The sequence below is a fragment of the Cyprinus carpio genome, chromosome B13 (assembly GCF_018340385.1).
Source record: "Cyprinus carpio isolate SPL01 chromosome B13, ASM1834038v1, whole genome shotgun sequence".
Classification (NCBI taxonomy): Eukaryota; Metazoa; Chordata; class Actinopteri; order Cypriniformes; family Cyprinidae; genus Cyprinus; species Cyprinus carpio.
The window spans coordinates 21,042,619-21,061,271 of NC_056609.1; the positions used below are offsets into that span (position 1 = coordinate 21,042,619).

Sequence of the window (18,653 nt, forward strand, 5' to 3'; positions counted from 1 at the left end):
CTCTCAGCCGAATTCCGTATGCAGCCAGGTAACGTTACTTCAGAGTTGGTCCACTCTTGACTTTGTTTAAAGAAAAATCTCTGGACAGTTTCCTCAGCACCCTGTCGCTGAGTTTCTCTGGTTGAAATAGAGCACTTAGAAGTTTTTACACAGAGGTTTGTCTGACACGGGTCCAAAGTTCAGCATATATGGACGGACTGTGAAAGTTTCAAGGGAAACTTTGCAGAGGCGACATCGTAATAACTCGACTAACGGATTAAACTAAAAGGTTTAAAGACACAGTGAGAGAAAAACATTTATTATTGTGACTGAGTCCCTTAAGGGAGACGCGTAATCAGGCGTGAACTCCTTCACTTCCCCATTCTGCCCACTCGCTTCTTCCGCAAAGCAGGTGTCTCAAACAGCGCTTTGTTTCAGATGCAGAGGCTTTTAACTGGTGTTCGCTTGTGCATTTACACTTGCCCTTTTAAGTGATATAATGTCCAACAGTCACTAAGTCGTTAGGCTAATAGGCTTAGTTTTGCTAGGCTCGAGTTTAAAGGACGCCATGAAGTTTAACGGGTATCTGAAGTTGCGCATCGGCGAAGCGGTGGACCTGAAGCCCACGACCACCTCTATGCGACACGCCGTGATGTTCAGCAAGGCGAACCAGACCATGGACCCATACATCGTAGTGAAAGTGGACGAGTATAAGATCGGACAGACGCACACCAAGCAGAAAACTAACATGCCCACTTATAACGAGGAGTTCTCCGTTAACGTCAACAACGGCAAGCAAGTAGAGCTGGCCGTTTTTCATGACGCACCGATTGGGTACGATGACTTCGTGGCCAACTGCACCATGCAGTTTGATGATCTGATGAAGAGCACGAACAGAGAGGAGTCATTTGAAGGATGGGTGAGGAATGTTTACCATACAGCTGCTTTTCCCTCACTTGATCACACACTGCGTCTTTCTTAAATATTGTGAAAAATTGCTTGGTGGAGATTTGATTTGATTTGACACATGACACTTTGAATCATATAGCCTAGGTTCAAAAGTTCTGAAATAACAAGGCATGTTTGCTCTGATGGGGCAGACAGTGAGCATCTCTGGATAGAGTTGTTGTCCTATACAGAATAGAGGTGAGACTCTGAGTAAAGTTTCAGGTGATGATGTTATTATGCATCTGGTGGCATTGAAGAGATTTGTGTTTGTTGAAAAGTGCATGTTGATAAGTCCAGAATGCAAAACAGTATTTAGTATAGTACTTCAGTGCACACTAAAGTCGAATCACATAATGAAAGACAGTGATGGACTATAAACTGTCAGCATAGTAGAATAAAAAATAGAAGAGTCTGGGGAGTGTTGTAATGTTATTTTAAAACGGTTTTTTTTTTTTTTTTTTTTTTTTTTGTGCTGTAGGCCTATGTCTGAAACTTAATTTGCCAGCTATAAATTATGTAATTAGTTTCAAAATCTGATGCTTTTAATATTAGAATTAAGTAAATAAATTAACATCAGGTACAAAGAATGCCATTGTTACAATCGACCCCACTTCCAGGACTCTTGTAACGCTACTTGAAAACATGTTAAACCATATGCATGTTTTTATTATGGTTATTGAATTTACTCATTTAAAGTAATTGTCATCCCCCCCTCCATACCGCACACCTATTAACCTTTTAATTTGAAACATTTTGATTGAAAACTTACATTCATGCATTTGGCAGACTAAAGAGTTTACTTAAAAGTATACATCGTATCATTTCAACCATTCCTTAGGAATCAAACCATGATATTGGCATTGCTAGCGCCATGCTCTACTGTTTGAGCCACATGACTGCTATGAAATTGTAAACATTTAATAATTTTAATTCAAGACAGCAGTTGAAAACAATGATTGGTATATGTTAAACATAGGCCTATGCACACAGCAGCTTGTTTTATCACAGTTGTGGCAAATGTGGCCTGTTTGATTTTGTGCAATCTTTGTGTCTTCAGTAGAAAAGCACATTAGAAAGAGTTACAACCCTCTTCATCTGCAGCTATGATATTTCTGAGTTTTTTTTTATATGTTTCTTTAAAGGTATTTTATTTAAAACTAGTGTTACAAGCCATGAAAAGCTTGTGTTATTTATTCAATTTAGTGAAAATCTGCCTATTTAGGTTGATGGTGTTCATATACAATAGTGATTTCATCCCTGTTGTTCATTTCTAATTGGCTGAACTGGTATTACTGCACTCCCTAATTTCCCCTAAACCTCACACTGTTGCTTTTGTTGTATTGTGTTGTGTTCCTTTTGTCATGCTTTGTTGAATTACATTGTGTTATTTTGTTCTGTTGTGTTTTTTCTTTGTTTAGTCTCTTCTATTTAGTGCTGTTGTGTTTTTTTCCTTGTGTGTGAACAGCAGACTATGAGTGTTATCATCTTCCACCATCATCAGTGTGGGCTCACACTTAGACCAAACAGTGCAACAAGTGCTCACTGTTTCAGAATCCGGAATTTAACTGCAGCTCTAGACACAGATCCTGATGCATGATCAGAGGTTAATAAAAGCAAGTCAGTGCTTAATACACAGTCAGTGAACACAATTTGGACTCAGAGTTTGAGCTCTCAGACTCTCCGTGGGATGTTTGCAGCTAAGACCAGCTGAAACATCTTGCTCTGTGGTTTTAGCATCCTCTGGTGTTTAAGCACCACAATTTCCATGTCTACACACCGCCTTCAGAGCTAGTTCCTATCGCTGTGTTAACTCAACACTGCTGCAGGGTCACTAGGACACAGTAGTTGTAAAACACTTGTTGTCAGCATTTCAGTGACCAGGCTGAACATGCACATGCAAACCGTCTTGCTTGTCCTCAGCAGAAATGGTGAAGGTCTTCTTGTAACCTTATTATTCAGCCCAAGTTCTATTAGTTCTCCTTTCCCAGAATGCTTATGCACAGGGACATTATTTTTAGAGTGAACATCTTGTTTTTACTGTACGTGTCCCGAACATTTGTTCCTTTAGTGAACAGTAATATGGAGATACACTTTATTATTAGCCCTTAAGGTTATTTTAGCTTCAACCTATACTGTATGTATAAGGGAAGGTGCATACTTTAAATGACTATTTTTTAAGTGCTTGTGTAGAAATGTTTTTATATGTAATCTCAGTTCTTTGAGTTCAAAAACTGCAATGCATAAAGTAGAATTTTTCGTAGAAAAAAGTAAGTAGTTTTAGATGAAGTATGACATTGATTGAAATGCCACGTAAACTATGCATGTATGCATCTAAAATACAAATTTTAATAACGTTTCAGGTACGTTTGTTGCAAAAAAAAACAAAAAAAAAAACAAAAAAAACATTTAAAATAAGTCAGGAAATGTTCAAATAAAGATTACTGTTTAAAATAAATGCTGTTCTTTTGAACTTTGAAAGAATCCCGAAAAAAACTATCACGGTTTCTGTTAAAATATTAAGCAGCACAACTGATTTCAACACTGATAATAATAAAAGTAATGTAATAAAATAACAGTAATGTTTCTTGAGCAATAAATCACATGACACTGAAGACTGGAGTGGTGACTGCTGGAAATTCAGCTTTGCCATCACAGATAACATGTTGAAATAAATCATAACATTGTATTTTCCAGTATTACTGTTTTTAGTGTATTTCTGATTAAATAAATGCAGCATTGGTGAATGTAAGAGACTCTGAAACATTTAAAAAATCTAACCAGCCTTAAACTTTTAAACGTTATTGTACATCTGATCAACTTCTGTTAGGTTCCAGACGAAATTCAGAGGACTTCAGAGATACACGGACCCATTTTTATTGATTCTGCAGCTGCAGGTCACATAACCGATAATTAATGATACTCTGCTTTCATTCTGTCTGGGATGTGGGTGTTTTGTGCCAAGTTTCAGTATGTGTATTTGTTTCTGTGTAGAGCCTCAGGCTTTTGGGACAGATGGTATGTGAAACCTGCAGTTTAAACCAGCACACACAAGTAAGAGTGGGTTTGCGTGTGTATGAGCTTCCCTATATGGGAACTGACTCTAGGAATCCAGCAGTTTCTGTTATGCAATTTTATCGGAGTGAAACTAGCATAAAAATATATAAAATGGAAGTTGTGTGTATTGGAGATGGTGTATTGACACACACACTGTCAGTCTGAATTTTTCTGCTTTCAGTTTTGACCAAATGAAAGTAAGTTTGACTGGTGAAAAAAATCTTCACTTGAACTCTGTTGAAAGTTGCTACAGCAAAATATTTTAAAAAGAACTAAATCTAAATCAATTTAGTCTATATGTGACAAAGAAAAGGGCATACTGTATGATAATTATGGCTAATCATTCCTGTATGCATCACAGTGTTCTGTAAAGATTTTGTAAGTGCTGTTTTGCTTATTATCATCAGACTTGTATTTAGACCACCACCAAAATGAGTGACAGGTAAACAGCTTTTCTGATTGGCTGATATGGTTGGCCACTCCCTTGTTTCTGCTATTTGCATGCAATATCTCTTACCTATAGTTTAATTATTATACCTATGTTTCTGTCGTAACACACACAGAAGCACATTGGGTTTAGTTCTGTATGACATGGAGGTCGACACACACCCACAAAGTTGGTTTTCTACAGAGAGTTTACCACAGGCTCATAAACGCCCCCCTTTTACCCCTCGCTGTCTATTTCCATTTCTGAGTTTGTCTTTCCGTTATCTCTCTTCTCTTTTTGCTCTACAGTAATCTGTAGTCCAGCTCTAATATTTCACTTCTGCCTGACCTAATTTACATTTTCCGTGGTGTAAAAGTGTGACTACCGTGGACGTACCAGTGGGTTGTGTGATTGCTTGTATTTGGCACTGATGTCCTTTTTAATGTGCGCATGTTTGCCTGAATATAAAACAGACTTGACATACAGAAATGTCATACACAAAACTTTAAATACACAAACTGAAAATGCCATGGAACTTCATATGTGCTTTCTGAAAGGCCTGGGATCAAGGGAAATCATGAAATCTTAAAAGGTCACAAAAGTCATAATTTCTATTGTGAATATCATTTTTCTAATTATGTTCAGTTGATAAGTATTTCTTTCTCAAGAAACTACTCTTACTGTCACAAATAACTGCGAAAATAGGAATGTATTTGTCAGAAAGTATGAATTTATTTAACATTTTTATCCCATACTTTTGTTTGTGTTGTTTGATAGTTTTGATCAATATACTAATTTTCAAATTTAGAGAATATCTTATATATTCACATATTATAATATTTTATTTATATTATAAAAATAATGAAAATGAGTATTTAAACTTTTAATTAACTTAAATTGAAAATGTGAGAGTAACTTCAATATTCAATGTCTAAAATATTATTTATTATTTTTTTGTGTGTGTGTGTTGCAGGTTGATCTTGAACCTGAGGGAAAGGTCTACATCCTGGTTAGCCTCACAGGCACATTTATAGAAGGTGAGTCCGAACTCTCATTTTTATCTTTTAATTTTAATTTTTAATTTTTTAATCATTAAATCTTTTCATGCAGAATTACATATTTAATCATACATTTTAAAGCATCAAGCATCATTTGACAGTCAGTATTACTTTATTTTTGGACTGAAACAACACTGTCTAGGCCACAGTGGTGGAAACGCACACATGTACTAATGCACACACTAATTTTCTCCACTTGTTGTTGAGATATTGCTTAACTAAATGTTAACATGCTACCAGACTTGTTGACGCAAGCTAAGACACACTAAGACACACAAAGCCATCTTCAGTCACAGTTTTTTTTTTAGACAGAGCTTCTGTCAGAGCATCTTATGCGTGAAGTGTATGCGATGTGCGAATCGCACACCCGCTGTGCAGGGGCTGTGAAGCTGGCTTCCTTTAAAAGCCTGTGGTTAGGCCTGCAGAGAATAGACTAGACTTAATACCAGTGAACTGGGGGCTCCTCTCTTCCCCCTAACAAAGTCAGCAGAATGTTCCATGGCATTACAGGAAATAACTATGTATTTTAAGAAGATCATGAAATAATAAAACCTTTTCTGTTTTTCTGTGTTTAGATGATGCTGGCGGAAACACTCGTCCCTATAAAGAATTTAACCGAAAACGGCAGCAGGCAGTTAGAAGAAAAATCCACCAAGTAAATGGGCACAAGTTCATGTCTACCTTCCTAAAGCAACCAACGTTCTGCTTCCACTGCAAAGAATTCATATGGTAGCGAACTTTTGTAATATAAATGCGCACCTTTTTTATAAAACTTTGGTATCACTCTACTTGAAGCCTTTATGTATAATGCATTATAAAGGGCTATTAAAGGGCACTATACATTATAATTAGTCATTGTAATACATTATATCTTGTTGTAAATACTTATAACTGAATTTAAAATGCATAGTGTAACAATGACTTGATTATTGTAATAATGTATTAACTGTAGTAACAATTATTCATTAGATTGTATAGCGCATTATAAGGTGCATTACGAGGCATAAATAATGCATTAAAACTTTTATAATGCATTATATATAAAGGCTTTAAGTAAAGTGTTACCCCTTTTTTAATAACACATTTTTGTGAGAGTTTGTGAGAAAGAACTGCATTTTGCATTGTATGAAAAACTATTATACAAATAAAGTTTATTATTCAAACCAAAAATCGAGAACAATATAATTTACAGTGTAAAAGTGTTTTACATATTCTATAAAAATGCTTGAAGTGAGTGGCTGGACAAACTTTGTTATATTTTAATTGTACATTATGTTTTTTGTGTTTTCTCTGTTCCAGGGGTGTTTTTGGAAAACAGGGCTACCAATGTCAAGGTGAGTGTACACTCTGTCCCTATATTAATCAACATTATCTGTGTTTAAAATGATTGTATTAAAAGTTATAATCAGCTGTGTGTGTGTTTCTGTGTATGCTTGTTAGTGTGCACCTGTGTGGTACACAAGCGATGCCATCAGTTTGTGGTTACAGTCTGTCCACGCATGAAGAAACCTGCCAAGGAACAGGTAATGCATGCAACCCTAACCCTAAAACACTTTCATAGTCCATTTTTGTGTGTGTGTGGAGGGGGGATTTTCACAGAATGGTTTGATTGGGTTTTTCTTTCATCTGTGGACAATTGTATAAATTTAGGTCATAGAATTACTGAAAAACGCATACAGAGACCAACTGTGTCATGCTGGTGAAGTGACTTCTGGCTGTGTCCTAAAAACACAGATGTCATTTCTCCACCTGCTGGTCAGAAATAGAATTGCCTAAATTGTCTGCTGTGTTTTTTATTCTATGCTCTGTTGCTTCTTTTTACAGACTACAAATCAGGGTTTCAGTATAAATGTTCCCCATAAGTTTAACATCCACAATTATAAGGTTCCTACCTTCTGTGATCACTGTGGCTCTTTGCTGTGGGGCATTGTACGGCAAGGATTGCACTGCAAAAGTACTTTTCTCTCTTTCTGTCACACATCTTGGTCATCATTAATATATCCATCAGTTTTATTTGAGCTGTTTTGTGAGGCTCATCTGGTGTGTTGTGTTTTTACATCTGTAGTTTGTAAAATGAACGTCCATATCCGCTGTAAGGGAAATGTTGCCCCAAACTGTGGAGTCAATAATGTGGAACTGGCCAATAAATTGGCAGAAATGGGCCTTCAGCCAGGAGGACTGACCAAACGCAACTCAATGGTAAATACACACACGTGCACTCAATCTTGTCAAGTGTAAAATATGAGATCTCTCTGTGTGTGTAAATCTCTTTGTTTAAGTTTAATGTGCTTTATTGACATGGTACATAACTCACATTTTTCTTGGTTGCATGCACTGAAAATAGGAAAAAACAAAACTTTAATGAAGTAAACTGAGAAATTATGGGAAGTAGCACAAGACCATCAACAGAATAATTAATATTGAAAGATTAAATGTACTGAACGAGTAAAAAACTAATAAAGTCTAAATTCAAAATATTGTCTCTCTTCTCAGGGTCTCTCAGGTATGGATGCTCAGTCCCGTACATTGAGTGTGAGAGGAGATCGAGGGCAATCTAAAAAAGAGCCAAGACGAAAGCTGGGAATCTCAAACTTCACACTCCTGCAGGTGTTGGGAAAAGGCAGCTTCGGCAAGGTCTGTGTTTAAGACTGTTCCTCTGTACATCAGGTCCAGTATGACTGTGTAGCACAATGATTGCAGACTATTTGTTACACAAAATTCACACAATTTCAATGTGAATGTATTTCTGTATTACAAATGATTCCAATGTGAATTTTATATTCTTATCTGAAAGAAATTGCATGGTACAGTCACTGACCTGATTAAAAACCATAATAGGATATAATATGGCAATTATTATATGTTACAATATTAATATTTTATATAATATTATATCATTATCTGATAAGTTTTTATTTGGTGTACATAAAAAATTATATGCTCTGAAAAAAACAACAAAAACACATTGGATTATTGCTGTGCAAGTGACTTCTAAATAGTGTGATATACCTCAACAGCACTGTGTTGTTTCATATTAAAATATTATGCCAGAAATTTAGAGTGAATACAAATAAAATGAAAGATACTTACCAAGTCATGCTGTTGGTGTTGTGTGTAAATAGGTGATGCTGGTCCGGTTGAATGGTTCAGATCAGGTGTTTGCAGTGAAGGTGCTGAAGAAAGACATCATACTGCAGGATGATGATGTTGAGTGCACTATGACAGAAAAACGAGTGTTATCCTTCGCTTCCACCCATCCTTACCTCACTCAGCTGTACTGTTGCTTCCAGACACCGGTGAGGAACACACACGTCACAGATTAACCTATCCTAACCTATATATATATCTATTTATTTATTTATTTATAAAATAGGAACATTCTGTATATTCTGTTCTTTAAATGAGAGCATGTAGCTTTCACATCATCTGTAGAGGGCAGTAGAGAATTAAACACGTTATGCTTCATCAATATGTTTTCTCTGTTACTTTCTACTTTGCATTTTCTGTGTATGTGCACTTCCCCCTTTGTATGTTATGAGAGATCAGAGGTCTGTTATAATCTGCTTGTGTGTTTTGCTTGAAGCCTCTTGAAGCAGAGCAGAAGCGACAGTGCCGCGATCATTCCGGCACAAAGCCACGGTGCATTGTTCTTGATCGAAATTGACCTGATTAACATGAAAAAATAACAATTTCACCAAAAAACAATTTTTATAAAAGCATATTTTGATAAATAATATTCAATAAATAGCCTATACTGTCATTAAAATGTTAATATAAAAATATATTTTAAAATACAGAAACAAGATAAAAAGTAAAGATTCAGAAAGCATTGAATGAAATCTCATAATAATGTAATATAGATTTACAGTAGTAACAACAACTTATATTTTATTATATGATATGATTAATATCATGGTTTTTTTTTTAAATATGATGGTTTCATTATAAACATGGTGATTATCTCTAAGGTGGACACCCAACATAATAAATGATATTTACCATCTGAATCTAACCATGTCATGTCAACAAATGGAAAAGTCAGCCATCTATCAATTATCATGTTAATTACTGTGCCTTTAGCCCCAACAGCAGGGGCGCTTTTTACCCCAAATACCACACTTTTACATATTCTTCTCATTCAAACTGTTGCTTTAATTATCTTAAACCAAACTGGGAATCATTAAGAAGACATTTGTCTCAAAATATATTCAATAATTTGCGATTTTCATTTGCTGCTTAAATCTACAACATTTAAAAAAAAATTTAAAAAAATAAAATATTAGAGTTAGCACAGAATCAACTACATGAAAACACATCATTGCCAGGAGTTATTGCCCAAAATTCAAAGGCCTGTATAAATTATTAAAACTAAAAGCATTTGTTAATGTTAAGATTACTTTTTATCATGTAAACTATATGTACAGCATGTTATATGCACGTGACATCACAGCATGCTGCACATATCAAAGCACATGACAGACTTTTGTATTGTTAAATAGGAAAATAAGTGTGTCAATAATGCAAAACAGAGAACACGGCCACATCAGTTCCGGTGTTCAGCTGCTCTCGCTCTGCATATGCACCGCTTCTGCACTGCCTCTGCTCTGCTTGCACGTCCAGTGTGAGACTGGCGTGAAACAAGAGCCACCTGAAACACACACACTGTAGCATTTGTAAGACTACAGTGTTTAATTGAATTACTTTACCTTGAGTGTACGCAATGTTTGCAAAAGGATTTGAAGACTTAGATTTCATGTTCTGTCCAGCAGAACAGATCTGACATGATGACCTCTCTGGATTTATTACTGCAGAGTCAATGTGAACATGGATGTGCAGGAACATCCTCAAGGTCTTGCTGATGTATGTAGTGTGTTTGTAATGAGGAAAGGAATTTATGAACTGGTTTGTCTCTGCTCCTTCACAGCCCTGACGCACACAATAAATCTTTTAACCCTCCACACGTGAGCGACATACAAAGCACACTCGTGACCCTCTAGGGCTAGGGTACGTTAGATAGCACTGCAAGTGCAACGTGGTGGCAAAACTCGATGATCTCAGAGGTCCTGCGGTGTTTGGGTCTGTTGCTCAGTGAATGTGCATGTCTGTGTTTGTTAATGTGATGGATTTGGTCATGGCACTTTGGTCCAAATCTTAGCTTATTCTGGTGAAAAGCCACTCGCATAGACAGGAAGAAACCACAGAGCCATCCACAGTCAATTTAGTTTTTTTACGTGACATTTAGTGGAAGATAAATTTGAAATGGAACATAATACAGTTACAGATTGGTATGGAAAAAAATCAGCAGTCTCTGGGAATGTTTGTAAAGAAATGCATAAGAAATTAGTAGCAGTAAATGCACACTGTTCCTCCATCTTACACTACTAAATATTTCATATTACACAAACTGAAAATCATTGCATTTCACAAGCACTTTACTGTTTTGTGTGCATCATGCATCATACGGTCAGTAAACCAACTGTGGGTGGTCCCTGGGTGTGCGGTCTGAGTTTGATGGATTGGCTGTGCTGAACTCAAACAGGTACTTAGTGTTGTCAGTTCAAACTTATGATGCACTTTGTTTCAGATCACCTTCCAACCCTCAAAATCCCATAATCCTGTATTTCCTGCAGTCTTCTTCACTGACTTAACAGTATTTATGTTTCTGCTTTGTCTGTCTCTCTCATAAATCTTCTAATGGCTGTGACATGCTTGGTTAAAAGCCTCACTGTAAAGAGCTGAATTTCCTGATGTTGAAGGTGGTAATCTGGTGTTTGTTGTTGTCTTTTAACTGAATCTTTATCTTAATTTGTTAATCCTTTCACAGGAGCGTCTGTTTTTTGTAATGGAGTTTGTAAATGGGGGAGATCTGATGTTTCACATTCAGAAATCCAGAAAGTTTGAGGAGAACAGAGCCAGATTCTACACAGCGGAGATCACATCTGCTCTCATATTCCTCCACAGCAAGGGAATAATATACAGGTTAGACAGACAAACGCACTCAAGACAGAAAATAAAAGGATATTTAATTCAAAATGAAATCTCTGGTATCATTTACTCCCCCTTATGATGTTCTAAACACGTTTGACTTTCTTTAATGGAACATGAAAGGTGTTGTTTTGCTGAATGTTCAAGCTGCCATTTTCCAAACTGCTGTCCTGGATCTACATCAATATTCATTCTCTTTTGATGTTGTATGAAGAAGAAAAGTCAAATGAGTTTAGAACAGCGTGAGGGTGAGCAAATGATAATAGAAATGTAGTTTATCGGTTGAAGTGTGTTTTTTCTATGTTCTCTAAAGTGTTTTCCTTTCTCTTCTCTTTTTAATTGCCACTTCTCTGTCCTCTGAGCTTTATTAACACTATGAGACTAATTCTTACCTCAGCGTTTCCATTATTACAAACCTTTAGCACATAGACCTTGAAAGCTAGAGTGTAATACTGCTTTGACTTAAAAAAAAACACTACTGGCACCGAAGCAGAGAGCAAAATATGAGGTTGCCTACATCAATTCTCGTAATGGAAAAATGGCAAAATATCAACGTTCATGCAGTTCATGCAGTGGACTGAATATGAATGTATGACAAAGTAAAAGCATTATTTTAAATGTGTGTGTGTGTGTGTCAGAGGAAAGCAATCATTTTGACATAAAGTGCCATTTGTAATTTTTCTTTAGAAAGATTATAATGCAGGTTTTCATGCAGAAGTGTTTTACCAAGTAAATAAAAAAATATTAACACAAATCTCTCTCTCTCTGCCATAATGGACTGAATCTGGGCATATTATCATGTGTGTATATGTATTATTTCAGGGATCTGAAGTTGGATAATGTTCTGCTGGATAAGGATGGTCATTGTAAACTGGCAGATTTCGGCATGTGTAAGGAGTCGATGTTTGAAGGTGTTGTCACAGGAACCTTCTGTGGAACCCCAGACTACATTGCTCCAGAGGTGAATCAAACACTCCACCCATTCAGTGGTTGTGATGTGCATTCACATCGTGTCAGCTGACTTTTAAGCATGAGGTGCCAACTTCCAGTCACATTCACTGAAATTATTAGTTTCAACACACATAACACACAAATAGATACATTTTTGATTTTAATGATGATAACAAAAAAATACAAATATTTAATATATTAATTTACAGTTAAATCAAATAAAATGAGAATGAAATAAAATGTACATTTTAAATGAAAAACTTATTTCAGTTGGTTGCCAAGGCAATATTTCTATATTCCATGTTTTCACTTTTTTTAGATTAAGGTAAAGTTTTACAAATAATATTTAATTATTTTTTTAAATATAAATGATTTAATTAGTCAATCTAAGGCTAAACAGAACAAAAAAACAAACAAAACAAACAAAATTACATACAGTTATTAAAACTTAATAAAGTTACACTATAATAGCATATTAAAAAAAAAGCGTACTAAAAAAACTCATCATTCACACCTGTGTTCTTTCAAAATATATACTGTAATATAACATAATATAATGTAATATAATCAGAAATATTGTAGATATAAACTCCTCCTTTTGGTGTCTGTTAGTTTTTGGTGAAAAGATAATCTATGGAAGTGCGTGATGAATGTGGAAGTGTGTGTGTGTGAGAGAGAAAGAAGGTAGGATGTCCTAAATGTAATTTTTATATGGTCCTAAAGATCCTTCAGGAGATGCTGTACGGCCCGTCAGTTGATTGGTGGGCTCTCGGTGTGCTGCTGTATGAGATGCTTTCTGGCCACGCCCCCTTTGAGGCGGAGAATGAGGATGACCTTTTTGAGTCCATCCTGACTGAAGAGATCATCTACGCGTCATGGCTCAGCACAGATGCTGTGGACATACTAAAAGGGGTGAGCTGCTCAGTGTTTGCTTAAGAGCCCTGGAGTCTTACAGACATGAACTGACTTGAAAAGAGCTGTGATTGCTTATCTGTCCTGATTGGTGGGAGGCATATGGTGTGAATTAAACTGCCAGTTCATGCAACAGGGAACATCAGTAAACAGTAAATACCTCCAATCTGATCTCTCTCAGTTCCTCATGCTCCTCTTACATAACTATATTTAGCCTCGATCCACAATCCACTGCTATCACATGACTGTAGCTAAAAATAAAAACCCTTCACATCCACTGTACAATGCACACAACCCCCTGCTCTTACTCTATAGTGTTTGCTCTCACTGTGAGGAATAGTGGAGGAGATACACTGCCGGTAATAAACCTGAAGATTATTTTTTCCCCCTTAGAGCAATGTGCAGTTATTGAAGGACCAATAAATTCCCAGTTTAATCTGGAAATTCCACAACAGAATGCCCGAGATGAAAAATCCTTAAACCTGGGTCATCCAAAATGACCTTGACCTACAGCAGTCAAAGAATAGATCGATAGAGTGGCTCAAAAGCATTCTATTTTTGGAATAGCAGACCTCAGTACTGTTGCACAGCTGTGGTTTAGACAGACGAGACATGAACAATTTTAAGAAACGATGGACAATATCCCAAACCGTTTTTTTTTTTTTTTTTTTTTTCATTTATCAGCATCGGCCAATATTGGATATTTAATTCTACGTTTAATTAATCTACATTTTTACATACAGATTACATTTGCTGTTATATAACACTCTCCTAAAGTTAATCTTTAAAAACAGTAATTATGTGGTAACAATTTTTTCATGTATATGTTGTGGTGCCTAATTTCAATTCTAACATTTAAAAATGATTGATTTTACTGTTTTGTTTATTTAGTTTAAAATTCTAATATTGGCTATACCATGAACATAGCTATTGGCTTGCCTGACAGAATTTTAAAATTGGTACATCCCTTGTTTTTTTAAGTAATTTTTTCTCTAAAACTGGATGATCTCTCTGAACAACAACGAGATTGTCAGTGGAGTCGATGAGGTATGGTAGCCAGCTGTGCTTCCTAATGGGTGTGAGATTTACCTAGAGAGAGAGTGTGTATTTGTGTGTACACGTGCATGTTTGTTTTAGATTGCTATAGAAGGAGGCCAGGATTTGATTTGATCTGATTTGGTTACATTTGATACCATACATTGATACTCTCGACACAGCCTCCCTCAAGCGATTGTGTGTTATGTCATACACATTCTCATAGGAATTGAGTCTGATTACAGATGTGACATACTGTAGGTTTAATCTCACTGTGGAGATTTGATAGGATTCACAACATTCAATACATTTGGGCTTTATCATATTTTTGGTTAGTGTATTCCTTTTTAGTAATGTAGAGTGATATATATCTTGTGTGTATTAGTTTTGTGCATTTAAAATTAGAAGAATGTTTGATTGACATATGCATGACATCATGTGTTGGTTTTATTTATTATCACAGTTTCTGACAAAGAATCCATCCCGTCGTCTGGGTTGTGTGGCTGCCGAGGGTGGAGAGACCGCTGTAACCAGTCACCCATTTTTTACTAGCATTGACTGGAACAAACTTAACCAGCGAGAGCTTGAACCACCTTTCAAGCCCAGAATTGTGAGTTTTAGATGTAAATATTGAACTAAATATTAATCATCAAATTCATTAGAAATGTAAATGCAGATTTATTAATATAAATATATTTTCAAATCTAAAATCCAGAAAACTGCAGAAGATGTGAATAACTTTGATCCTGACTTCACCCAAGAGGATCCTACTCTTACGCCCATCGATGAGTCCATAATCCCGTCCATCAATCAGGACGAGTTCCGTGACTTCTCCTTTACTTCCCCTGAACTGTTGAAAGTGGTTTCAGATTTGCAAAGCGGAGCCGAAGAAATGAGTGATGTCATGAATGAACAGAACTCAGGAGAATTCTGTGATTTGATAGAACCAAATAAATTGTGACAATAGAAATTTTAAGGAGCAGTCTAAAGAAACATTTGAATACCATTGTATTGAAACCGGGTTAAAGACTGTGCATTTCAGTGGCCTAGCTTTTTGGACTTTGCTTAAGCTATAAGATTCTTTTGGCCTACGCTTATGCTTTTGAACAACAGTGTAATTGTCTTTGTGTCAGGCACATCATTAGTGATTTGCAAAGATCTCCATGAGACACTCCATCCTGGAAGACAAGGTGAACTTGTCTGTCCAGTTGCTACTGTAGCTGTTAATATCCAGATGCTTAGGAAACTTGATTTGATCTCTCTGTGCTTGCTGAACTTGTTCTGAAAATGCATTTTAAATGGAAACTCTAGTTTTGTAAGATATTTTCATACATCTATTTGTAAATCTGTGCCATTTGTTGTTTTGTTATTACATTTCAGGTCAGAATTTCACCCATGATTAAACTCTGGCATCTTAAGATGTGTTTTATTGTTGAGAAAAGCTGCAGTATTGAATTCTCTGCATTAGACCCTTTCTCTGTGACTTCATCAAAAGACATCTCCCCTCTGTTGTTCTGAGGGTTTAAAGGTTAACACAGTCAGGTGAAATGTTGACCAGTTTCAATTCTTTATATTGAGGGCAGTGACTCTTGATCATTATTTAATGTTGTTTATTTGGATCTTCTCAGTCAGAGCAGAGCGAAATATCTGTTGGTGTATGCTTTCGTGTCTGTACATATTTGGCAATGATTTTACATTATTACTTTTTGTGTCTGTAGGAGTGTTCAAAAAAAGTTTGTAATTTCAGTCAAATACAATTTATAGTATTCTTTGCTGGTTTGAGAGACCAGCTAAAACCAAGTTTTACACGCGTTTTTCCACATTCTTATGTCAGTTCGTTACATTTTGCAAAATTGGTGTCTAAAATTTGTGTTTCTGTAAAAATCATAGTAACATTTTCTCATTCTGTCAATGATAGATGCAACACAACAAGTTCCTGACAGTAAACTGATGTCCCATTCTATGTGATGTACTCCACATGCACTTGTGTTACTTATTGCACAAAGGTTGGGTCCAGTGGTGACAGTGTCACGCAGGACCAAGAACTCATCTTAGGCAGGTTTATTTTTTCATGAGGAAAATGGAAGATGATGCATACTTTTTTGTTTAATCAAATGAGAAACACTAAAGAGTCAATGAGGATCCTCATCAACTTTTAAAAAACGATTAAGGTTGACTGCTGATGGGTTTCTTGCAGGGTAGAGTCAAGCTTTGAAGAAAACATTAGCCTAATGAGAATCCTGTAATGAGTATCTGGGTTTTTTTTTTAGATTATTTGTCTTTTCCCTTTCTCCCTTAACATTATCCAAAGTTTCCCCTGCCTCAGTAAAAACAAAAAATCATACAAGACTGAGCTGTTAATTTTTGCCATATCATGCTTACATTTGACCAATGGAGGCAAACAAGATAAGCAAATGGATCTTTGGTACTGAGTGAGAAAAACATGGGAGATGTCATGGGAGATCCCATTAAGCAACTTGCCCTTACAGTCTGGCCCTGCCCCATGCTTTCCTGGAGAATCAACGTCAGCAGCCCACTTTCCTGTGGGAGATTACAACCCTGAAGACCAACAAACAGAGCGCTATCTCATGCGCTTAGAGCCATTTACAGTCTTTGGCAATGCGGGGTAGGTGGAAATCCTTGTATGGTCAAGGACACTCTCTTGTGGCGCTTGAATGACTCCTCTTATAACGTTATATACACAAAGGAGTTTCCTAATCCTTCAGTGGCAGTTACCACAATTATTATCCTTATAATTATATCCTGCTTAATATCATTCTGTTATTCATCTTTTAATATCGTTCCATCTTTTGCCATACACATCTCTTGTACTGTAGTCCTTTGTAAACACCTATTCATTGCGGACGCTGGTGATGTTTTTTTTTTCCCAGAAAAGGTACAGGTCTAAGATGGCTGATCTCTTCATATCAGACCATTGATGCTGTGAGATTATTTTGTTCCCTGCATTACTTGCTTTTTCCCCCTCAGTGCAATATGCGATGCAGTTTGTGTTATATGTCTCCAGTTTTAAAAGGTTCTTGCTTGACTGCTCATGCTGACAGCCCTATTTCAGTGACAAATATGGTACATTTTAGGGTTTCTTTTTTTTAGGTTGTATTGCTTAATAATGAAGCCAGATTTTAAATGTATATGTATATGTATGTCAATATAGACCAAGAACAAGCTGAGATACTGTATGGCCCAGATTTATTTGTCAGTTTGTGTACTGGCGACAGACTGCTGTCCTCCCTGCTTTCGTCTAAACTGTTATAAAATTAGCCCTCTGTAATGCGTCTCTTAAAGGCCTTGGTGACAGATCAGTTTCCAGCCATGCCCAGGTCCAGTTGGCCATAATTACATTTTATTGATTTCTCTTCTGCCCGTACGGATACCCTTTAGGATGCAGAAAATCCATTACAGTCTTAGCACCACTTCAGCTCCAAAACATCGTCTTGGACTGATTGTGTTTATTCTATTGATTTCTGTCTTGATAAATGAAGGGTTGTAACGATTAGATCAGGATTCCCCTGGGTAAAAAAAGACATCAAGCCATCTTCAAATGTGTCATATATACACTCAAGTGTGCTTCAAGTGTGTGCAAACAGTGCTTCACCTTTAGGCCAGACCTTTTATGTGTCTCTTTATTGCGTAATGAGGCCTGACAGAGCAATAATACATGCATGGGTGTGTGTGAATTTTTATAGCTTGATGTTCATTCTACTACATCAATGAATTGCTGCGCAAAAGATCTTTGCATGTTTCTCTGATCCCTCTCTTCAAAGTCCCTTTGTGTCCATTCAGCCTCTGCTGAGCGATGGAGAGATCATCTCTGAACAGGAGGATGAAGGAGATTACTGCAGATTAGAGTTGGCACATGTACATCTGCTTCCCTCATTCATATACAGCAACATCACAGTTCTTTACCACAATCCAGCAGCAGCAATGCTAATAAATTGGAAATGTAATTTCGCAGAGTTCCTTTCAACCAAACAGAACATATAATAGACCTGGCAGAAACAGTCCTTGAGCTGCAAACTACATAGGAGCAAATGTTTCCCTCAAGGACACAGTGGAGATGGAGAAACATTACAGTGGGAAAAGCCAACAGAATCTTATGGCAATTCAGAACTATTTTACATCTTGGTGAATTGGTGGTTAATTCGAATGAAGGTTTAGTGGTTTAGTTAATTCAAACTGTCACCATAAAATATGTTTTGGGATCAGGTTGGAAAGGTTTTAATACATCATTTATTCAGAAAAGACTGTGCTTACAAAAGGACAGTACTTTTTAAGAATACAGATGT

The 18,653-nt window shown here is 36.4% G+C and overlaps 1 protein-coding gene and 1 long non-coding RNA gene across 2 annotated transcripts in view; one reads left to right on the forward strand and one right to left on the reverse strand.

Annotated features, from left to right (window-relative positions):
- On the forward strand, nucleotides 1-16,149 carry LOC109088341 (protein kinase C eta type-like). Its single transcript, XM_042737254.1, has 14 exons — nucleotides 1-898; nucleotides 5,382-5,445; nucleotides 6,042-6,195; nucleotides 6,766-6,800; nucleotides 6,907-6,989; nucleotides 7,291-7,420; nucleotides 7,532-7,665; nucleotides 7,960-8,100; nucleotides 8,589-8,762; nucleotides 11,291-11,445; nucleotides 12,274-12,412; nucleotides 13,126-13,314; nucleotides 14,813-14,959; nucleotides 15,065-16,149. The coding sequence occupies exons 1-14, from the start codon at nucleotides 548-550 to the stop codon at nucleotides 15,308-15,310; spliced, it is 2,142 nt and encodes a 713-aa protein (XP_042593188.1). The 5' UTR covers nucleotides 1-547; the 3' UTR covers nucleotides 15,311-16,149.
- The window catches only part of LOC122139448, a 15,534-nt gene continuing 6,688 nt past the window's right edge, over nucleotides 9,808-18,653 (reverse strand). Inside the window, exon 3 of the long non-coding RNA XR_006156304.1 lies at nucleotides 9,808-9,946. This is a non-coding gene — a long non-coding RNA (uncharacterized LOC122139448). The remainder of the gene's footprint in view (nucleotides 9,947-18,653) is intronic.

Coding starts and splice junctions, on each gene's coding strand:
- LOC109088341 (XM_042737254.1), top strand. CDS start 548: ATGAAGTTTAACGGGTATCTGAAGTTGCGCATCGGCGAAGCGGTGGAC. Junction 5,446..6,041: donor CACAGGCACATTTATAGAAG/GTGAGTCCGAAC, acceptor TTCTGTGTTTAG/ATGATGCTGGCGGAAACACT. Junction 8,101..8,588: donor GAAAAGGCAGCTTCGGCAAG/GTCTGTGTTTAA, acceptor GTGTGTAAATAG/GTGATGCTGGTCCGGTTGAA.